This window comes from Gastrolobium bilobum, unplaced genomic scaffold (genome assembly GCF_033153095.1).
Source record: "Gastrolobium bilobum isolate Gb01-03AN ecotype WA unplaced genomic scaffold, APGP_CSIRO_Gbil_v1 utg28220, whole genome shotgun sequence".
NCBI classification, from domain to species: domain Eukaryota; kingdom Viridiplantae; phylum Streptophyta; class Magnoliopsida; order Fabales; family Fabaceae; genus Gastrolobium; species Gastrolobium bilobum.
The window spans coordinates 44,006-65,401 of record NW_026896084.1 but is presented as its reverse complement, the minus strand read 5'-3'; the positions used below and the strand labels follow the sequence as shown (position 1 = coordinate 65,401).

The window sequence follows — 21,396 nt, the reverse complement described above, 5'->3', positions numbered from 1 at the left end:
ATGAGCCGCCCAGTGCCCAAATTTGTCCATTCTCTTGAAAGAATTCGCCAACAATCAGGTGAATCTCTCAGGTCCTTTTTAGACCAGTTTGATAAGGAATCCCTCCTAGTTCAAGGGTTAGACCCCAAAGTACAGGTGCATATCTTGATATCCGGACTGAGACAAGGTGCCTTCGCCTACGAGCTCGCCCGCCATGAGATCACAGATCTAGAGGAGGAAAAAAGGAAGGCCCAAGAGTTCATGAGGGTGAAAGAATACAAAGGCAGCAGAGCAGAGGACAACCAAAGCCGTGAAAGGAAGACCAGCAAATCCAAAGATCAAGGGAAAGACGAAAGGAAGGGGCATAAACCCTCCACAAGATACCCTGGTCGCCCTCTCAGGCGGGGCAACTCATCATGCCCTACACACAATGTCATGCAAACTGAGTACAAAAGCGAGAGGAGGACTAATGCCACTCGCCAAAAGACAGCCAGGGAGCCTGCCATATACTACAAGTTCCACCGTAGTAGCCATCACAGCACGGAAGAGTGCAGATCCCTCAGAGAAGAAATCGACGAACTAATCAAGGGAGGGGCGCCCCGAAGATACGTGAATTCCCCTCACGAAACCAATCCCCCTCGGCGGCACCAGGAGAGAAGCCGGTCACCAAAAGAAAGGACAGTTGGTAAAGCAGAATATCGTGCCCGTCGCGAACGCAATAGAAGAGAAGAAAGCTCAAGGACCCCCAGAGAGCGAGCTAGACCCGCAAATAGAGAGCAGCGTGAACCTGAAGACTCTGCCATAATTAAACATGGCATGATAAACATGATTTCTGGAGGTATGGGCGGGGGAGGTGAAACAACAAACGCCAGGAAAAGACACTTTAAACAGTGTATGGCGATATCCGACAGACCCGCAAGCAAAATCAAGGATCCGCTAGCCCCCCAAAACCAAAAATCATATGGGATAATAATGAGTTGGGCGATGTTATCCTTGGCCATGATGACCCACTTGTCATACAAGCAGTAATCGCTAATTTTGGTGTCAATCGAGTGTTCATTGATCACGGCAGCTCTGCGGACATACTCTTTTTACCCTGCCTCAAGGCATTAGGATACTCGGCCAATGAGTTAAGCCCGATCGTTGGAGAGCTGTCTGGTTTTAACGCCACGGTCACTAAGCCCCATGGTATGATAAACTTGCGGCTGTCTATGGGAGCGCCACCGGCTTCAAAGTCTGTGGACATTCAATTCTTTGTGCTCGATACACCTTCCGCTTATAACGCCATCTTGGGCCGAAGGATGTTCGCTGCCTTTGAAGCCAGCGTCTCCCATCCCCACCTAGCATTAAAGTTCGTAGCAAGAGACAATAAGGTCGCCACGATTAAAAGAGACCGGACTTTGGCTAGAAGTTGTTACAACATAACCCTCCGACCACCGCCGAAGGTTACCTTCAACGATCAAACCACCCCGAGCAGAATGCAACACAAGAAGTTTTTGAGGGCGCCAAAAATAAAAGGAAAGAGCATGAGCAATGTTTCCCAGTAGAATTTGACGCAAAAGATTACCCGAGGATGGAACATTCTAGACCTACCCCTGACGGAGCACTAGAGCACGTCATTCTGGGAGATAACAGCCAACAAACAACAATAGGGGCAGCCATTACTCCAGAACTGAAAGGTAAGCTTATTAAACTGCTAAAAGATAACAGGGACCTTTTTGCGTGGAAACCATCTTATATGCCAAGCATTGACCCTGAAGTCTGCTGCCACAAACTTTCCGTTTACCCTAAGGCGAAGCCCGTCGTCCAAAAGAAGAGAAAGTTCAGACCCGACCGCTAAAAGATCATCAGGGAAATCAACTACACAACATGGTTGGCTAACCCAGTCCTAGTAAAAAAAACCTAGCGGAGCATGGAGGATGTACGTAGACTACATAGATCTGAACAAGGCGTGCCCCTAAGATGCCTACCCTTTCCCAAGCATTGACCAACTTGTAGATAATGCTTCGGGATTCAAAATGATGTCCTTCATGGATGCATATTCCAAGTATAATCAAATTTCGTTACTAAAAGAATACGAAGAGAAAACAACGTTTATAACCCAGAGCGCCAACTATTGCTAGTGGCTATGTTATGAACTATGCCAGATGACTAGTCAAGACAAATATGTAGATTATCTGTGGGAAGAAATAATTAAGGAAGTAATAATGAATTATACATATATGTTCATTATACCACTATTACTATTATTATGCGGGTAGCGCCATATGGTTATACAAAATGCATTTTGCCGTTATATATGGATATGATGCGGACACCAAATGGACTAGGTTCATGCGTGATCCAGTGCATTTTCCCTGTGCACTGGGTGCACATTATATGATTTGATTATTATCTTTCTGCGGCTTATGTGCCTAGAGACTATTATTATCTCGGTGCGGATAATGTTCCCGGAGACTGTTGTTATCTCTGTGTGGATTATGTTCCCGGAGACGTTTGTTACCTCTGTGTAGATTACGTTTCCGGAGACTATTGTTATCTTTTATTAGGACTATAATCCTAGAAAGTATCTGGATTGATGTGATGGCTGATATAAGCAAGATGCCTTATGTTAATACACAACTGGGATTGTGCCATGTGAAGAACACTGGATGTGATGTCATGTACTTGTAAGTGAACATTAATATATCTAATTGTATATAAAATGTGGGTTTCATGAGAAGGTATTTTTTGAGGTGTTATTTTCGGAGCACTCTATAGTATGTGTTCACCTAGTGTGGTGATATGGATTTCTGCTTCACGTGAGGTTGTGAAGTTGGTTAGGATTCTCGCCTTATGTGAAAGGGATAGTAACCTATTTGGTGTTGATGGATTGAGCAAATGTCCTTCTAGGAAGGCTATTGATGTTTGATATTATGAGTTGAGGAAATGGCCTATTGGTCTCTAATAAAGGGTTAACTATGAATTGTATAATTAGTGCAAGGACTGATGTACAGTTAAATTGTAAATTGTAGCATCAATGCAAGGACGATTATGTTTGGTAATTCCCTGTGATATGGAACTTATATGTGAGAAATACGATATAGTATATGTGAGATGAACATCAATGATTAAATGTAATGATTGTGAAATTGAGGTATAAAAGAATGAAAGATATGTGGAATTGTGTAAATCTGTAAGGTTAGATTATATTTTGAGTTACGGAAGAGGTGCGATCCTAAATTGGTACTGCGATCCTAAATTATGAAAGTGAGAATGTTACTTAGGGAACAATGTATGAAAGTGAATCCATAGACAGATGAGCGTGTTACTTAGGGAACAATTGGTACTGCGATCCTAAATTATTATTTATATCGTATGAGAATGTAAGTATGAGACTTGAAAGCATTATGACCGGAGTAAGAGTTTAGAGGAATTGAGGATAGACCGTGGATGGTCAAAACCATGTAATATACATCATAATGGTATAAGACATTAGTATGCCAGTGGTGGAAACATATATTAACTTGATTAACTACAGATACTTATTTTGTATTAATTGCAGAAATGAAATTGCGCGTTCTTGGATTAAGAACATAGGTAGAAGTATGTGTATCTATAACCTGTGGCTATAGGCCGTCAATGGAGATTATTCCCTCTGAGAGTGATTTTACCGTGAGCGTAAACTATGTAATTACCTAGGAGACATTGCACCAAGGAAATGGTTAGATACCGGAACAGTATTTAATATGAACTAAGATATTTAGAAACTTTGGTTGTATATCAAAGTAAGGCTATGTGATAAATGGTACTAAAAAGAGTTTAATAGCAGAAGTGCCAGAGTTATCAGGAATAAAAATTAAATCGAGGATAAATGTTGACTGAAATGTGTCAGAATATGTTATGTGCCTAAATAGTAAGGATTGAATGTTAGAAGAATGATGGATTGAAGTGCCTTAGAGTTAGGCCGGATATGATCCCATGTGGATCTTTGATGATAAACCAACTAGGTTAACACATCTTTTAAAAATAAATTATAGGCTCTGTAGGTAAGATAACTCGACTAGTGAGGATGAACTGGTCAATCAGAGTAAACTCTCAGCTACGAAGATATGTTCCAGAGGAGTCACATGTGGTGCAACTGAATGATGTGGAATGAAAGACAATTTGAAGACTCATGTTGGTCCTATGGACATTCTGGATCATAGTGTAAAAGAAGCTCAGAAGTAAGATTACTCCCATGGTAAGGGTGCAACGGGAAGGATGCACGCTTGAGGAAGCTACTTAGGAGCGGAAGGATGAGATTCCCTAGTTGTATCCTGAGTTAGCGGACGAGTATGGTTTTAATTTTGCAGATAAAATTGCAAAAAGATGGGGTGAATATAACACCTCTCATATTTGAAATACAAGATTAAAGGTTTAATTGCGGGTTAGAGGGTTTAATTAGTGAGAATCCTGAGTTTAAGGTCAAAATACACACAGAGTAAAATGATAATTTGACAAATACATAACCTTAACCTGTAAAATGGTAGAATTAGACATTATTTGATGAAAATGATAATGGATTTGGATTCAGAACGAAATTTGGAGTGGATAGACAAGTTTTTGGAAAATTGATGAATAATGATTTTTACTGGATAAAATATTGCAGTATAATTTTATCGGGAAACTCAGAATTGAGATTTATGCTCTAGGATTGAATATATGTTAAAAGAGGTATTTAGAATTAAGAAAAATGATTATGGGAAATTTTTGATGACTTTTGAAAAAATGTGCCGATAGTGTATAACTAGGGGTAAAATCGTAATTTCATCAAATTATCGAAAAATTTTAGATTCATCTATTAAAGTAATTTTAATGGACATTAGTGAATGTTGAAATTTTGATTTGGTGACTAATTCTTGGATTAGTGGGAGTTTAAATGTGTGAGGATGTGGATTCATTAAGGGCATTTTGGTCATTTCCATGTCTATGTGTACAAAATCACTTAAACACTCTTCCATTGCATTTTCACTCTCCAACCAGTGACCCTCCTTCTTGAGTGCTGACCATGGAACACCATTGAAGGTGCAAAGAGAGCTTGAAAACCTATCTCATTTATTTCTCAACCAAAATTCAATTGGTTGGAAGCAAAGTTGCTTAGAAACTCATGGAGAAAAAACCTATAAGCTAGAATCCCTTGAAAGCTTGTGTGTGGAAAGAAAAATGTTTGTGAAAGTGGCACCCCAAATCTGAATTTTGAAGAAGGTTAATGCATTGGTTCAATGGAAGCTTGAAAATTAATCCTTAGGTGATTCTATCCACATTCATGGTAAGACTTCTTGATTTCCATTGAGTTTTCTTATAGATCGAAAATCTTTGTTGTTCTTGACTATGGTCATGTGTGGGGGTTGTTTGGAGAGGTTGGATGGCCTTCTTCTTTGGAGTTTTGTGTTTACAATGACAAATAAATGGTGAAAAGCCAATAAAAGGCATTGTTTATGACACTTGGACAAAAATTCATGATGAAAAAGTAGTGAAATTATGAAGAATTTGATGATGTAATGAGATGTTTAGATGTGGAGTTTAACATAGGTTTGGATGGATTAATGGTGTATGAGGTTAGATGATGATTTTAATGGATGAAATGTCTTGAGAAGTTATTTGGGCCATCTTAATTATTTTCGAAAATCTGTCATGTGTTAAGTCTGCTTGGTAGTTTAAAAAATTTATTTCTGAAGTTGTAGACCTCCAAATGGGGCAAACGATATATCAATTTGAATCCCTAGATGTCTACTTTCTACCATAAACTATTTGTATTTTGGCCAAGTTTTTGATTTTATATGGATTTCCTACCAAAGACTATTTTTCTAAATTTTTAGGCAAACAATTTCGAAAATTGATGACCATGCTGGTGGGTTGTGAATTAGATGGAGGGAATGTCCCATTGCTGAGTATATCTCGTACTTAGTGATGAAAAATAAAGTGGAAATTATTATTAATTGTAATTATGCGTATTTGGGATGTTGAGGACCTAAATTTGATGATAGAAAATAACGAAATTCAGCAATGGTATAGTTTATAGGGTGATGGCCGAAAATAGGGGCATGAATGAGTATTGAGTTCATGTAATTTTAAGACCTTGATTAGTTGTTTGATGTTGACTAATTAGATTGTGTGATGATGTAGCTTAAAGTCAAGTGACTACTTGATATTGAATCAAGCTTTGGGGGAAGTTTGAACACTTTACTTGGTGTAAAATTAGGTAAGTCATTGGACTTAAATTTCTATATGTTTGCAATTTTGAATAATCATTGAGTTGATTGCAAATGATAATTGGAAAAATTACCTTGTATAGGTGACTTGGTATAAATTGTGTTGTGGATTGCTTGCTTGGCAATGAGGAGTTTGCAAAGAGGTAAACCCTTTGTCCTTAGATTAATCCACGTGTGTGCTCGATCACGCCCATTGGGGTAGTAATTGGAATTTATGAACTGTAATAGTATATGATATAATATGTTCATGCATTTTGACATGTTGTTTGGTATATGTGTGATATACATGTATCTCTGGGCATTAGAAAGATATTAAAAGGACTTCCACTAGATAGGCCTTCGTAGGGAGTTTTAGTTGGTATGATATCATAATGTTGTCTTCACTTTGGGAGCGGTATTAGGAATGTTTGTGGAGTTATATGATGAGTGCCTTGAATTATATCCCGGGAATATGTTTTTGGATGTGAACCTGGTTTTGATTGTTTGATGTATGCTTTATTATATGTGTATTATTACTATTTTACATTTGAGTGAGCTATTGGGTGGAATGACCCTCCAAGACCATTGATTTACTAAGATTGTCAAATCTCACCCCGCGTTATGGGGATTATATTTCAGGTACCACTAATGCGGCTAGAGAGGCTTTGGGTAAGAGGTCCGCCTAGGCCTTCATTGGTGGACATGGAGATTGCCTAGCATTTTGGATTATTGTAGCATTTTGATTAACTACATCCTATGTATTAATGACTTAGTACATGAACATTGGTCTTGCATGTGGGATATTGTCATGCTTAGGGTTGTTCATGCTTTTGTATCTAAGTCATGTAGTCATCATTTTGGTTATGTTTTGTAATATGTTGTAGGTGACAATGATTTGTAATAGTTAATTTTATTTAGTTGTTGTAAATTTAATTGCATCACTTGAGGACCTTGTGTAATTAAATATTGATATATGTGATGGAAGGGCAATAGGCCTATTCTAGGTAATGGTGTTGTTTTATGAGTAAATACCATTTTTGGTCTTCAGCAAATTTCACGATGCCCGCTTTAGTCCCTAGCAAATAAAAAGGTCCATCGTGGTCCCTAAGAAATTCAAAATGGAACCATTTAGTTGAAATTGTGGTCCCTCACAAATTCTAAAAAAACCCATATTAGTCCTCAAAAGGACTAAAATGGATCCATTTTGAATTTCTTAGGGACCACGATGGGTCTTTTTATTTGCTAGGGACTAAAACGGGCATCGTAAAATTTGCTGAGGACCAAAAAGGGTATTTACTCTTGCTTTATTATGGTGAATGCATGAAAATAGAATTATGTGTGTGAAATGGATAATAACGTGTAAAACAAGTAAGTTGTTGATGATATCTTGAGGCTTAAGTAATGATTCAATTGATGTATATTGTGAGTTGTAAGAGCACAAAGATATGTTGAACTTTTGTGTGCCACCCTATGGTCAATTAGGTACCTTTTTAAAAATGGAACACACTTGTATAAATGGGATTAGTTAGTGAAACAAAGGAGATGTTGTCAAAATTTCTAAGAAATTGGCCAGAGTTTCACTTAACTTTGGAAGACTATATCTTCATCCATAGTTGTCAAATTAAGGAGCGTTGTACCTTAATTTAATGCTTAGGATGTTAACTATATTTCCTAAAATTTGGTGTTATTTATAGTTATAGAAACTACCCAGTTTTCAATTGAAGACATACTGTCTTGTCCTGCACTGTAAGTCACAACTTCTATCCACGTTTTTGTAAAATTCATATCTCTCTCAGTTCTTACCCAAATTAGGCTTATTATATATCTAATTAAAGATCATGGTATCTACTATTTTGTATAAAAATTTGAAAGCAATTGGATTAGTAGAACTCCTTTAGTTTTGAAAGCAGTGAGGGATGTTAGTGAGCCCGTCAGTGCAGTTTTGGCAATTTTGTACGTCTATCTTGCAACGGACATTCCCAGGGCTTGACAACTGCAATTAAGGCTCATGATACCTAGCTGGAAAGCTACAAGAGTTTAATTTAACATATCAAAAAATTATTTTTATTGGTAGGTTGGTTTGTCTGCAGTTAAATAAAATCGTAGTTACCTCACAGAGGAAAAATGTCAAATTGTATAATTACACTTTGTTGGTTTATGGGAACCACCTAGCTACCTTAGATGGGTATTATATGATAGTTAAGCATTAGAAATTATATTTTTGCATTTGTATTTCATTTATGATCACTGTTGATAAATATTTAATACAGATATTTTCTAAACGTAAGAATTTTGTAAACGGTATTAAAAAGAAAAAGTTTTTCCGTATTTTTAAATGAACTAGAGTGATTGTAACTGCATTTAATATCATAATTAATGATATTATAAACGGTGTACAATGGGTTGTTATATTTACCATCGCAAATAATCTATTTTTTAGTAGTGTTGACATCTCATTTAAATCGTTGATTTTAGCAAATCTAATGACTATAATTTATTGGATTGTATCCATTAATTAATTATTAATTCTCAATAAATTACCATCTTTAGATTTGGCAAAAATCAACGGATAAGGTGAAGTCTCAAACTTTTAATTTGACACGTATCAAATGATCATGCCCTTACATGTGTGTTATAATTTGGCATGCATATGGTGAATGTTCATGCAGTGTATTGTCACTAATTTTCTCTACCAATCTCAAAGATACTTTCAATCTAATAAATGTAATTAAAGTATTTAAAATTGAATTACCTACTCATAATCAAACCTGGTCAGAATTTTGTGTATGCTCTTTAATTTGGATGGAAAATTTAATCTAACTAAATATTGTACCTACATTAGGATCCAAATTCAATTCATCTCATGAATTTGAATTTCAATCCCTTTTAACTACAACTGATAATATGAGTTGACCTGGTTTAACTTGCCTTGATATACTAAAAAAAGGCGAGACGAATTGATCGACCTTTTATAAATAGGATTAAAACACCAACACATTTTATAGATCAAACAAATTTGCACGAAATGGTACAAAAAAGTCAAAAAGTATAAAAAAAGTAACTAACAAACAAGTTTATTGGACAAAATTCAATTCTAAAATTTAGTACAAATATAACATATAGACCATTCTCAACATGTGGGAATAAAGCTAGCAAAACTTGGTGGGTTGGGTTATAGTTTTGGATCTATCAGTCCACCATAACCTGCCCTACATAAACAAAATAAGTTAGGCCCAGGTCAAGATGAGTTGACCAATCAAGTTAACTTTTTCTTTATTTTTTGTAACGCTCGGTAAGTTGAGAATGTATTATGAAACTTACACCTCACTTTTCACCTAAACCCTAATCGATCTCTCTAGTCTCTCCCTCTCTGTTGTTGCCACTATCGTTCATCAAGCCATTAATCTCTCTCCATCTCTCTGTCCCCTCTCACTGGTGATCTACTTGACCTTCTTCACTCCCTGGTAAGTAACTATTTTTTAACTGAGTAACTCATTAACTAAACTATCCCTGATACTATTTTCTAATTTTTCCCCTTTCCTTTTCATTTGAATGAAAGGGAACGATATCCAAGAAGATCGTGACTGTGGTGAATAGAGGAAGCCACCTTAGAGAAATTTTGAAGTATTCTTGAGCTTATCTATTAAGAGGTAACTTTAAGCTTTCGTTTAAAACCTCATTTCAAATTCCTATGAAATTTGCTTATGTAATTGTAAATTGAGCAACTCAAAACTCTAATCTTTTTCGTTTTTGAATTCATTTTGGAGTAAAAATTTGATAAAAAAAGGTGACATTCTTTTATTCAATTTTTCCATGAATGTTTCTAATGATGTTTATGTGTCCTTATAAGATCCATTGAATACTTGAATTCTTAATTAGGAATTCATTATTGTAACATAATGTATATCATTTATAAATTTCATAAATATGTGTTCCCCATTTTGATAACATAAGTAATAACTTTCTAAGAGGGATGCTTAATGAACCAGGTGAATCTACGAAAAAAAGGATTGTTGGTGTGTGCTAAACCATTGAAAATGTTCAATTTTATGGATAAGTCAGCTTGTGCAATCCAATTTTTTAACACTGGTTTTATGGCATAAATAATAAGTAAAAGACTTGAGATGAATGTAAATTTGATAATTTGATGTACCATAATGCTTCATGACTCAAAAATATATCAGATCTTGTCATGCCATCAATCTTGATTTCATGTGGGAGAAACAAATATAATTATGTTTTACTAAGCAATACAAGTACTTTAAAGTTCAAATAACAATTATATTCAATTAGACTTAGATGCAAATAACCAAACATACCACTAACATGCTAGTACATGTCCACATTTATTTTGATATGGATTGTTTCCTTTTTAATATATTTATGTAGAAAAGGAAATATCTCAAAGTGGTTGTATTGTCATATTGGAAAAGGCAAAAATAATTCTTATTATTTTTTCGTATTGGCTTAAAACCATTTGAATGGACTCTAGATTAGGACTTTGCTTTAATAGAAGATCAAATTTGGTATCCTTACCAAACAATAAAAGCTAGTATTAGAGAAGGTCTTTTTTATACCAAAAAACAATTAATAATTTTAGTTAGGGTTTAATGTTTCTCTTGCAAGTTGGAGATAAAGTTATCTCATGTAGACATAGGGAGCTGGGCCCTTTTTCTTTCTCCCTCTCTTCTCCTCACAGGGTTTCACTCACTCTAATAGGTCTGTAAGAGATAAATTTATCTCTAGGTGCATTGTTTCACTTACTCTCATATGATCACTAGGTGATTCTAAATATTTTTCATGAAGGTTGCAAGTGATTATGTTGGCTAAATCAAAATGTGATTATGCAAGCTCACAACAATGGCTTTCGATTTACCAAGGAGGAAGACACAAAAATGAAGTGAAAAACTTAGGTAAACATCTACTTAAAAGTCTTAATCAACTTTAAAAAAAAAGTCAAAGTAACAAGTTAAGTAATTATCTTATCTATGTGTCCCTTCTTCAAATTAACTTCCAAGACATGATTTAAATCATCTCAATATAATTTTATCATTCACCAATGTGGTTTAATAATGTCTCACTACATTATCTCCAAGTTTCGGATAACTTTTGTCTAATTGCATTTTTATCCCAAAACTTTTATTAATTGCACTTTTGCCAAAAAGTGATTTTATTCACCTAATTAGAGTTCTTGTATAATTAGCCTATATTAATTATGATTAAACTCTTCATCAACTCAATAGTTCAAATTCCCAAATTAGGATTATTATAAACGCCATGCAGTATTCTTATTAAAACAACAAAGATGCAGGAATGTAAATAAAGAAACAGGAACGCAGTAACAGGTTTACTGATTCCCGGAACACTGCACCTGAATCTTGGCTCAATGCCTCATCCAATTGATTTGTTCAGGTCACTTTTCATTGCCAACGTTGATTCCTTAAACTCTTAGACTAAAATGGTTTACAAAACCCCATATTCCTATGGCGATTTTGTTTCCAACAATTACACAGATTAGAACCTTAATGAACGTGGTGGTTCCTTATTCTTAAGGCAACCGGTGAAAGTGTTTTCACCCTCTTCACCTTCCACTTAATGTTTTGCAATCTAAAATCCCTTCCTTATGAAAGTTACTTTCTCAGATTATGTTCAATTTCCTTTGATACAATATATAAAAGCACAAAACATCAAAATTCATTGACAAGTATAAACCAACATTCAAATTACAACATTTGGGAACTACAACTTACCTATTTCTAAAAAGTGGTCAGTTCATGCTAAAAAGCACAGTTGAACCACAAATACAGAAAACAACAAAAGTAAAAAGAACACTATAACTACAATAAAATAGAAAATTACAAAAGGAAAAGGAAGAAAAAGTGTAGAAGAGAAAGATAAGGAAAAAGAACATGGTTAGGATAGCTCAATGGCGTCATCCCATTCACCCTCCCCCAAAGAGGGTCTATAACCAAAAAATAAAATAAAATAAATAAAGAGAAGATGATGATGATGGGTAAAAGAAAGAAAAAGGTGATGGTGGTGGTGGAGTAGCTTGAGACATCACCCTCCCTCACCCTTCCTCCACCAAAAGGGTGCATGCTTTTTCTTCCTTATTTTTCTCCCTTTTATAGATCTAAAAAAATTATATGACAACCCCCTCTTTCTTTATCAATGGCTCTCATCCTTGCATCTTCATCCACAGGTGTTTAGTTGTCTAACATCTGATTGCCTTCAAGGATGGTGTGATTCCCATTTTTTCTTTGCACGCGAGAAGCTTTTTCTCACTTTCTCTTTCTTCCAATAGCCATGGCTGAAGACGTTGCTATTATTTTGGGTGCTGAAAATGTGTTTTCATGTTAAGATTTCACTTGTACCCCCTTCTTTTTTCTTGCTTTTGGGTTGGACTTTGTTGGGCTTCACTTTTGAAACCTTTGGTAGGTTTTTTCTTATTTTTCTGCACTATTTTTCTGCTTAAAGAGAGAAAAGAAAAGTGAGACAAGAAAGAGAGAAATAAAGGTGAGATAATGGGCCATTGAGAAATGCAAGTCTTTTTCACTTTTTATCCATTAGTAAGTGGCTTTGCAATGTTTTTTTTTTCTTTCAAAACAGCCAAATACATTAGTAATTCAGATTTTTTAAACTTTTTAAACCCAAAACAGTGGTGCAAAGAGCTCATTTATGCCATATCAAGCACAACAGGGGTATAAAATATAGACCCATCACTCTATATGGTTAAAACCACAACTTAAAATTGCGCTTGTCATTTTATAATTTGTTTGCTTTCATACTTTGGTGGCTATGGAGTTGTTTAGGTTTTGAAGTCCTGTCAAATTAAAATAATTTGTTTTGTATTATTTTGTTTGATATCTGCCCCTAACCTTATGTGTATTTAATTTTGTATGTGTTACAAATAAGGTTAAAGTTAGAGCGTGTTGTTATTTACAACAAAAAAAAAAAGCAAAGTTAGAGTGTGTTGTGATGTATGCATTTGTTGTTTTATTATTTGAAAATGACGATGTATAATAATGTTGTTTAAGATAGTGTATAAATAACATTATTGCTCTTTCACTACTTTTTGTGTAATAGTTGATATGATGAGTGTGATGATATTTGTTTCTTTCTTTTTTCTTTATTTATTTCAAGGTTTATGTATGTTATCTTCAATTATATGTGTGGCTTGAGGTAAATTAAATCTATTCTTCGCATGACAGGTACCAAGAGCTTACTAACCAAGTTGATGAGGTTCTTGGATTCATGATTGTTGCTAGGTTCACGGTGGACCGTCCCATAATGAAAACAACATAGTTTTGAACATCTTATTAGCATTTCTTGTTGCCATATGAACAATCACTCACTAGGTTGGATTCAACTTGTGATCTCTATCATGATTGCTTAGCTCATATAATTTGGGTTAAGGAATAGACCAGGCAGCTGGTGGTGCTCATTTTGAGTTTCTAACAGGAGTGCTGATCCTTGATAATTAAGGGTTGGACATGATTAGCAACTCATGATGAGATGTCCAACCTTAATTTCCAAAGGATTAGCAACTCCTCTTAGAAACTCAACATGGGCACCATTTTGCTTCCTGGTTCGTTCCCTTACCCAAATCATATGGGCTGAGCAATCATAATAGAGACCAAAAGTTGAATCCCACCTAGTGAGTAATTGTTCAAATGACAATAACAAACATGCAAGAGATGTTTATGTATATTATAAATAGAGGATATGAGTTGTTTGAAAGAGCTTTGCTCCCTTCTTAGGAGATGGTACAAGACTATAATTCTTGAAAATCTTTATATAGTCTTACATAGCTAATGGAGAGTTTTCTATATTGTATTGGATTCTTATTTATTTATTTTTGTATTAGTTTTAGTTTTGAGGGAAAGGATCGAGATGTCTCCAAACTCCTTTGGAGCCTTTCCAATCTTTTCTTTCTTTCTTTATTATGCTTTTATTTTTCATTTGAGATAGGAGATGATTAAAGCCATTAGATCTTTGTTGTAGTTTGATTTATTATAATTCAATATATTTTCCCCTCTATTAATGTAGTATTGTTTTGTTTTTAAAGTGTTTACCAATTGACCACTTATAAATCATTCCCAAAGGAGTATCTTAAATTGCTAGCCGTGCGCATATAAACTTGGTCTTGGTGATACTACCACACAGATGTATGCCACCTATTAACTTGGGATCACACATATATCAACCTAGGAGCAATAATTTATGTTATTTATGCTTGACCATTGGAGTTGCGAGTGATAGCCCGTTATATTCTTTATTGGATCAAAATGGTGTTTCACCTCAAGAGCGTTAGCAAATTTGATTGGTGACATGAAAATATATTGTAGAGATAGAAGTCAAGCATTAAAAGCATTTAGAATATGTTTTAGTTGTTCCTTCTCATAGCAACGGGAAGATAAATAGATCAAATTCTACTTACAAGCTTATCTCATATTGTCAGGCGGCCCCCTCAATCGAGTATACCAGGGCCCAAGTACTCAACTCGCCTACTAGCCAATCACCAGGCTAGCTCGAGCCCAACCCGGCTCTGATACCATTGATAGGCGAGTCCAGGGGAAGCCCATGGCGGGGGACCACCACTAATGGGCTAAGCTGATCAAATACACCAAGTGAATTCGACACCACATCTGAACCCAATGCCTTAAGATTTTGGGTTGTGATGTGGTGTCGGACTCACTTGCTATGGTTGGATTAGCTTAGCCCATTGGTGGTGGTCCCCTGCCACGACCTTCCCCTGGACTCGCCTGTCAATGGTATCAGAGCCGAGTTGGGCTCGAGCTAGCCTAGTGATTGGCTAGTAGGCGAGTTGAGTACTTGGGCCCTGGGGTACTCGGTTGAGGGAGAACATATCAAGTTGGGTTTCACACTTGAGGGGGAGACTGTTGGGATATTCAAGTCTGATAAGTCCCACATTGATTGGTAATGGACTAAGTGAAGTGAACATAAGTGGATGAACCCATTAACCCAATGTCTAAAGGTTTGAGGTTGAGACATGGTGACGGATCCACTTGTTATAGTGGTGTAACCTTCGCCTATTAGTGTGGTCCCCTGCCACAGGCTCCTCCTTGGATTTTCCTGACACATCTCATTCTTAATTTCTTTTTTTGCATTCTTTAATATCTATATTTACACCCCAAAACTTTGATTTTTCCTTGCAAGGATCCCATCCCAAGTTCTCTACTCTTATAGAAATCACCATTGTTGCACATGAATGTTTTCTCTAGTCCTTATAGGAACGACCCTCTACTCTTTAACTTTATTACTTGAATAAATATTGCACTTGCCATATGCCAGAACCACATCAATATTTTAATTGTACATTCTATATATTATGCAACGAACAAGCCAATTGGCTTTATGACTTATTTTTTTCTTTCATTATTTCCTCTCTTTTATGAATGAAAATGAATAGGAAGTTTACAAACTCAAGAGAAGAATATCAATCTGGCTTTTCTGTGTAAATTTTTAAATGTTACTTTCCCTAAACCAGTGTTAAGAACATGGCCTGCACTAGTTGGTTTAACCATCAAATCAAACATTTTTTATTGCCTTGTACACACTAAGAATCTTGTTTTTTTTCTTAGAAATAATTGGTTTATGTCATTAAAGTAGGGAATATATACAGTATGCAATTGATATATAATATGGGAAATCTAATTGTCATGTAACATAACAATGAAAACATATCCGGCTGATACATCGAAAATCCCTCTTTCCATTTATTTTTCTTTCTTTTTTTTTTTTTAAATTAGCCCCACCATAATTATGTTTTTGTAGGAAAACTATTCATCGATCCTGTAACAGCATGAATGCAAATCCCATATAATATACTTTATATATATTATAATAATGAAATCAAAAGTAAGAATTCAAGCATTCAATGGGTTGTATAAGAATGATTTAACATTAATTTTTTTTTGGTTAACTCAACTGTAATTACTTCTTTGAGGCGAGTTAGCTTCTTCCAGTATCCCCATAAGCTTCGACTTTTTGAGCTGGCTATGAGACTAATTCTGAATGAGGAGCGTGTCAGGAATAAAGATATTAAACCTCTCTCAAAAGTGACATATTAGGAACCTTTTTCTTTTCATTTACTCGTCTCTGTGGCTACCACCTTTTGATATGATTTAACATTATTAGAAACACACATGCAAGAATCAAATAGAAATAGAAGGATGTCACTTAACAAAACAAACCCCCCCCCCCCCCCCCCCAAAAAAAGATTTTACTCTAAAACGAACTAAAAAGGGGAGTAAGGAGATTTGAGTGAGTCAATTTGTAACTGCATAACCATATTTAATAAGGATTCATAATAAATATGGATTCATAAAAGGGGGTTGTAAACAGAGGCTCAAAATTATTTCTCAATGGATGAAACTTGAGAATCCTTCAATGTTCTCTAAGATGGCTTCTTCCCTTCACCATAGTCACCATCTTCTTTGGTTTTGTTCTCTTTTAATTCAAACAAAATAATGTGAAAGGAAAGAGAATGAATAAGAAGATAATATCATGGATGGTTTAGTGAATGAGTGACTTAATTAAAGAAGTGGGACTTACCTAGAAGCGTAGATATCGTGTAGCTCGCAAGCGAGAGGGACAAAGAGATGGAAAAAGATTGATGGCTTGAAGAATAACAATGACAACAATAGAGAGGGAGAGATTAAAGAGATCAATTAAGGTTTAGTTGAAAATTGAGGTGTAAGTTTCACAAACCATTCTTGATGTACTAAATTAAAAAAAGAAAAAGAAAAGGGTAGTTCGACAAACCCTACCCAATGTTGTCAAACTCGAGTTTCTACGTAGAAAGAAAAGGGTTGGTAAAAACGTAAAACGTAGAAACGACATGAAATGTAAAGTTTTTACTTTCTACTACTTAAGGTCAAGATACAATATATATATATATATATATATATATATATATATATATATATATATATATATATATGCATGTAAAAAAATATCACGTAATAAACATGTGTGTTGAGCCACTTATCTATCAAAAAGGAATTTTTTTTTATAACCAAGTATCAAAATTATAAACAGTGATAACTAATAAGTAACAAGTAATAGATAACCAATATGCTCTAACTGCTTCATACGCTCTGCAGATTTTGAATCATCACTCATCAATATAATTCCACTTCTTTCAATGCACACAATGATCCAAAAATACAAAACGATTCTCATAGCATAACTTATAATAAAATATCAGCTTTATAAGACATAATTAATTATAAAAGACATATATCCAAACAAAAGATATCAAGATATTGTGCATAGGGAAAACAAAAATTGGTTTTTTTTAATTTCTTTTTTTTTGTAAATCTTTTTTAAAAAAATTAGTTTTAAGTAAAAACGGTCAAAACGATAAAAACGTAAGTTTTTACCGTTTTAACGTTTTTACACGATGTTTTTACCAGTTTTTATCAAGGATAGTTTTTACTTGCGTTTTAACACGCACCACTCTAGTAAAAACGTAAAAACGTAAATTTTTACGTTTTTACACTAATTTTTGACAACAATGACCCTACCCATTTTAATTTTTAAGGCGATTAAATGGGTTAACCTGACAATTTAGACTTGTTTTGCAAGCTTTAATTCTACGTGTATGACCTTGTAGATTCTCAATACATTTGTGGTAACATGAAAAATCCTATTTTACTATTACAAATAAAATGAGCGATATCTAGCTATCAATACATCATCCATGCCCAATTAATGTGATTGCTAGTGATTTGACAAAACCTATCATGGCTAATGTCATGTAATATAGTTCCTTTTGTTCAGGACTATCAATTAAACACAAGAATGTCTATATGTCTTCATTAAAAGAAATGATGTTATTAGAAAAGCAAATAAAATAAAATAATTAAAAATAATGGAAGAAAGCAAGAAGATGTAACTGTTTTAATAGAACATTTGAATTGATCAAATCTTCACTCAATAGGTATAGACTTGTGTTGTATTTTTTTTTCAAGACTTGTGTTATTAAATTGTTATAAAACTAACAATAAGTAGCATATTAGGTGTATAGTACATAAAGCATATTAATTAAATACAAATTTGTTTCCCAGTAACCATTTCTCCCGATTAAGGTTTCTATTTAATCAAATTAAAATAAAATAATAATTCATCAAATCGCATGAGATACTTGAATATTTAGATGTGATTTTTTTTATTTTTTATTTTTTTATGTTTGACTATATGTTGAAATACATCATTTTGAGGCTGGTTATTTAAAAAAATGTGTTCTGATTGTTGCCTCCCTGGGTCATTCACAAAAATAAAATTTCATCGAAAATTTCTTATCACTTTAACCAATGGTTATTAGGAATTTTCTTTATTTTTTTTAAAGGAATACGAACATGATATTTCGAACCAAACCAATCCATTCCTGATCAGATTGGCTTGATAAATAATTTCTCCAAAATCAAATGAAATAATATTAATTGTTATACATTTTTTTCCCACAAACTAACCCAACCTCTAGATTATCCATTCCATACATTGGCAATAAAAGAGGTTAATTTACTTAAAAAAATATAAAGCAGTTTTTTATAGGAAAAAATATATATATAAACAGTAAACAATCCTAAACATTTGGTTAAACTGAATCATATAAGGCTCCAAATGAACTTTTTGCAAATGCCACACCTTCGTTACTTTTGCTTAGGGCTGGCAATATGGGCTGAGCCCGTCGGGCCAGCCCGTTTAACCCACTCAAGTTGACGGGTTGGGTTATGAATCTCAACCCACTAACCCAATGTAGCCCGCCCCGTTTACATATGAAATAAAACGGGTTGATAAAGGGTCGGGCCGGATTGGCCCGACGGGTTATTATTTTTAATATTTAAAAATTTAATTTTTTTTATACTTAAAAATAAAAGTACAAAAATTAAATTATCTTTTATTTGCCCTAATTCTAAACTTCAGTTAGCAGCTCCCCTTCGTTTTCTCCCCGTTCTTCGTCGCCGCTATTCCTCAATCCTCACCAGTCTGCTCCTCGTCTTGGTTTATCACCACTCACCAGTCATTTCCTATGCGTTTCTCTTTCTTCTGATTATTATGCGCAGCAATAGAAATGAAGACGTTTGAAAGGATTTGGATTTGGCTCCTCCCCATTCCGTTGCCCACTGTTTTCGCCGATTTGGATTTCCTATAAGATTGTGCTTCTGTTTCCGTCGTTTTTCAGAGAGAGACCAAGCGACTCCAAATTTGTTTATGCTATTCTCGCCTCTGCACAACCGCTGTTCACAGATTTCGCCACTCACAAACACTGTCGTGCGACGTTCCTAGGACAGGTTATTTTGGGTCTTTGGTTTTTTTTTAAGAAAAAGCTTTGTTTATTATTATTATTATCATCATCAATAATAAATTACTAAAAAAGCATTTGTAATTTGTAATTACTAAAAACTGAAAAAGTTGTTTCATTTTTATTTAAAATTCGTGACTCATGAAGCCACTGGTTGCGATTGGACATGAATTGCTTGGTTTGGCGTTTGAGCTTGTTCTAGGGATGTCCATCAATTCACCGGAATGGTCGAGCTTTTACTTATTGTTGATTTTCACTGTGGAAAATTATTGTTTACTAAGATTTAGTTTAGTGTTTCACTTGGTGGGTGAGGGATAAGGGAAACTCAATTGGGTATTATTCGTTTCTAATTCTCGTTTTGTTTGTTTCCTTGTAATTTGATTTATGCATTATTTGGGTATATAGTTTGTTCCTTGTTATGCTGGCCTTCCCGTTAATTTTTAGTTACTGATAACGATGACTTATGGTTAATTAACAGTTTGTAATTTGTGTTTTTTATGCAGATTTTTATGGGTTTTTTTTATTTTAGGATTTTTTTTTTAATTTGGGCGGGCTGGCCCGCAGCCCGCCAGCCCATTTATAAAACGGGATGGGTTATAAAGTCTAGCCCATTTTGTCAAAACGGGACGGGTTGGCCCGCCCCGTTTTTGGCGGGCCAATGGCGGGCCGGGGTGGGCCGGGGCGGGCCAGCCCATATTGCCAGCCCTTTTGCTTCCTCCACTTTTGTTAATAGCAATTATTTTATGGAGAGGTTATAGTTACTAACTGTCTTTTTTACTATCTCTTACTATTAGATCTTAACCTTTGATATCCGTCAATTTAACCGTTATAATTTATTGGGTCATATTTATTAATTAATTATTAATTTTCAATAAATTATAACTGTTAGATTGGCGGAAATCAACGATTAAAATTTAGTAATAAAAGTAGTAAGAAAAAGAAGTATTAACTATAACCTCTCCCGTTATTTCATGGAATCAAATTAGGGAAATACCTTCTCTAATTCTTGTAATGCACAACACGACCCAATAACCCCAAACCAGAAACATTTTTAATATTTTATTTTATTTTGATATATTTATTTTTAATTTTTAGTCTCATGTTGTAGGATATTAGTATCTTATGTCAAAGACATAAAACATGTATGACCCACTTATTTATTTGTTTTTTTTATTGTTTTTAAAAAGTGAACCTCATTTTCAAAAAAAAAAAAAAAAAAAGTGAACCTCATATACCTTGTGTCTATAACACGAGATACTAATCTCCTATAACATACTACTGGTATTTCTCATTATTTTTTTGAGTTATATTTATCTTATGTTATATAAGAGAAGTCAATTTCCTACACATAAAAAAGAGGTGGATTCCACCTCTATTTTTTTTCTCTCCTTTTATCTGTGAGTCTCACTTATAATTTTATTTCTACTGAGAAATTTTTTCCTAAACATAAGAAAACCATTTTCGTATTTTTATATGCAGATATCCGTCTTTTCATCCTCCTTAGATAAACAACGAACACAATGTAAAAGGCTCTGAGCCCACGCCAGGCCCGTCTGAAAGCAACCCCTAAAACGACCTCAGCCACCAAACAGGCCCTTCGTGGGACCCACCCAGCTCACGAGGAACCCGACGTAACGAACCTCAAAACGACGGCACCGAAATCTGAAACGCAAAATAAAAAAAGAAAAAGAAAAGAAAAATGTAGCCAATGAGGTTAGAGCATTTGATAGAGCGATTCCTGGCCACTACTTTAGATACGCTTACATTCACACGTGTCTATCGTGCGGGCCCCACCGTGTAATTGTAAACCATTCACCTATCCACGTGACGTCACGTGGACTCGACCCCGTACACTATCTTTCTTCTGTTTCG

General features: G+C 34.8%; 1 protein-coding gene across 1 annotated transcript; it reads left to right on the top strand.

Moving 5' to 3' along the window:
- On the top strand, positions 1-1,526 carry LOC133297715 (uncharacterized). Its single transcript, XM_061496904.1, has 2 exons — positions 1-817; positions 1,006-1,526. Exons 1-2 carry the CDS (start codon positions 1-3, stop codon positions 1,524-1,526), a joined length of 1,338 nt encoding a protein of 445 aa, XP_061352888.1.
- The last annotated feature ends 19,870 nt before the right edge of the window (positions 1,527-21,396 follow it).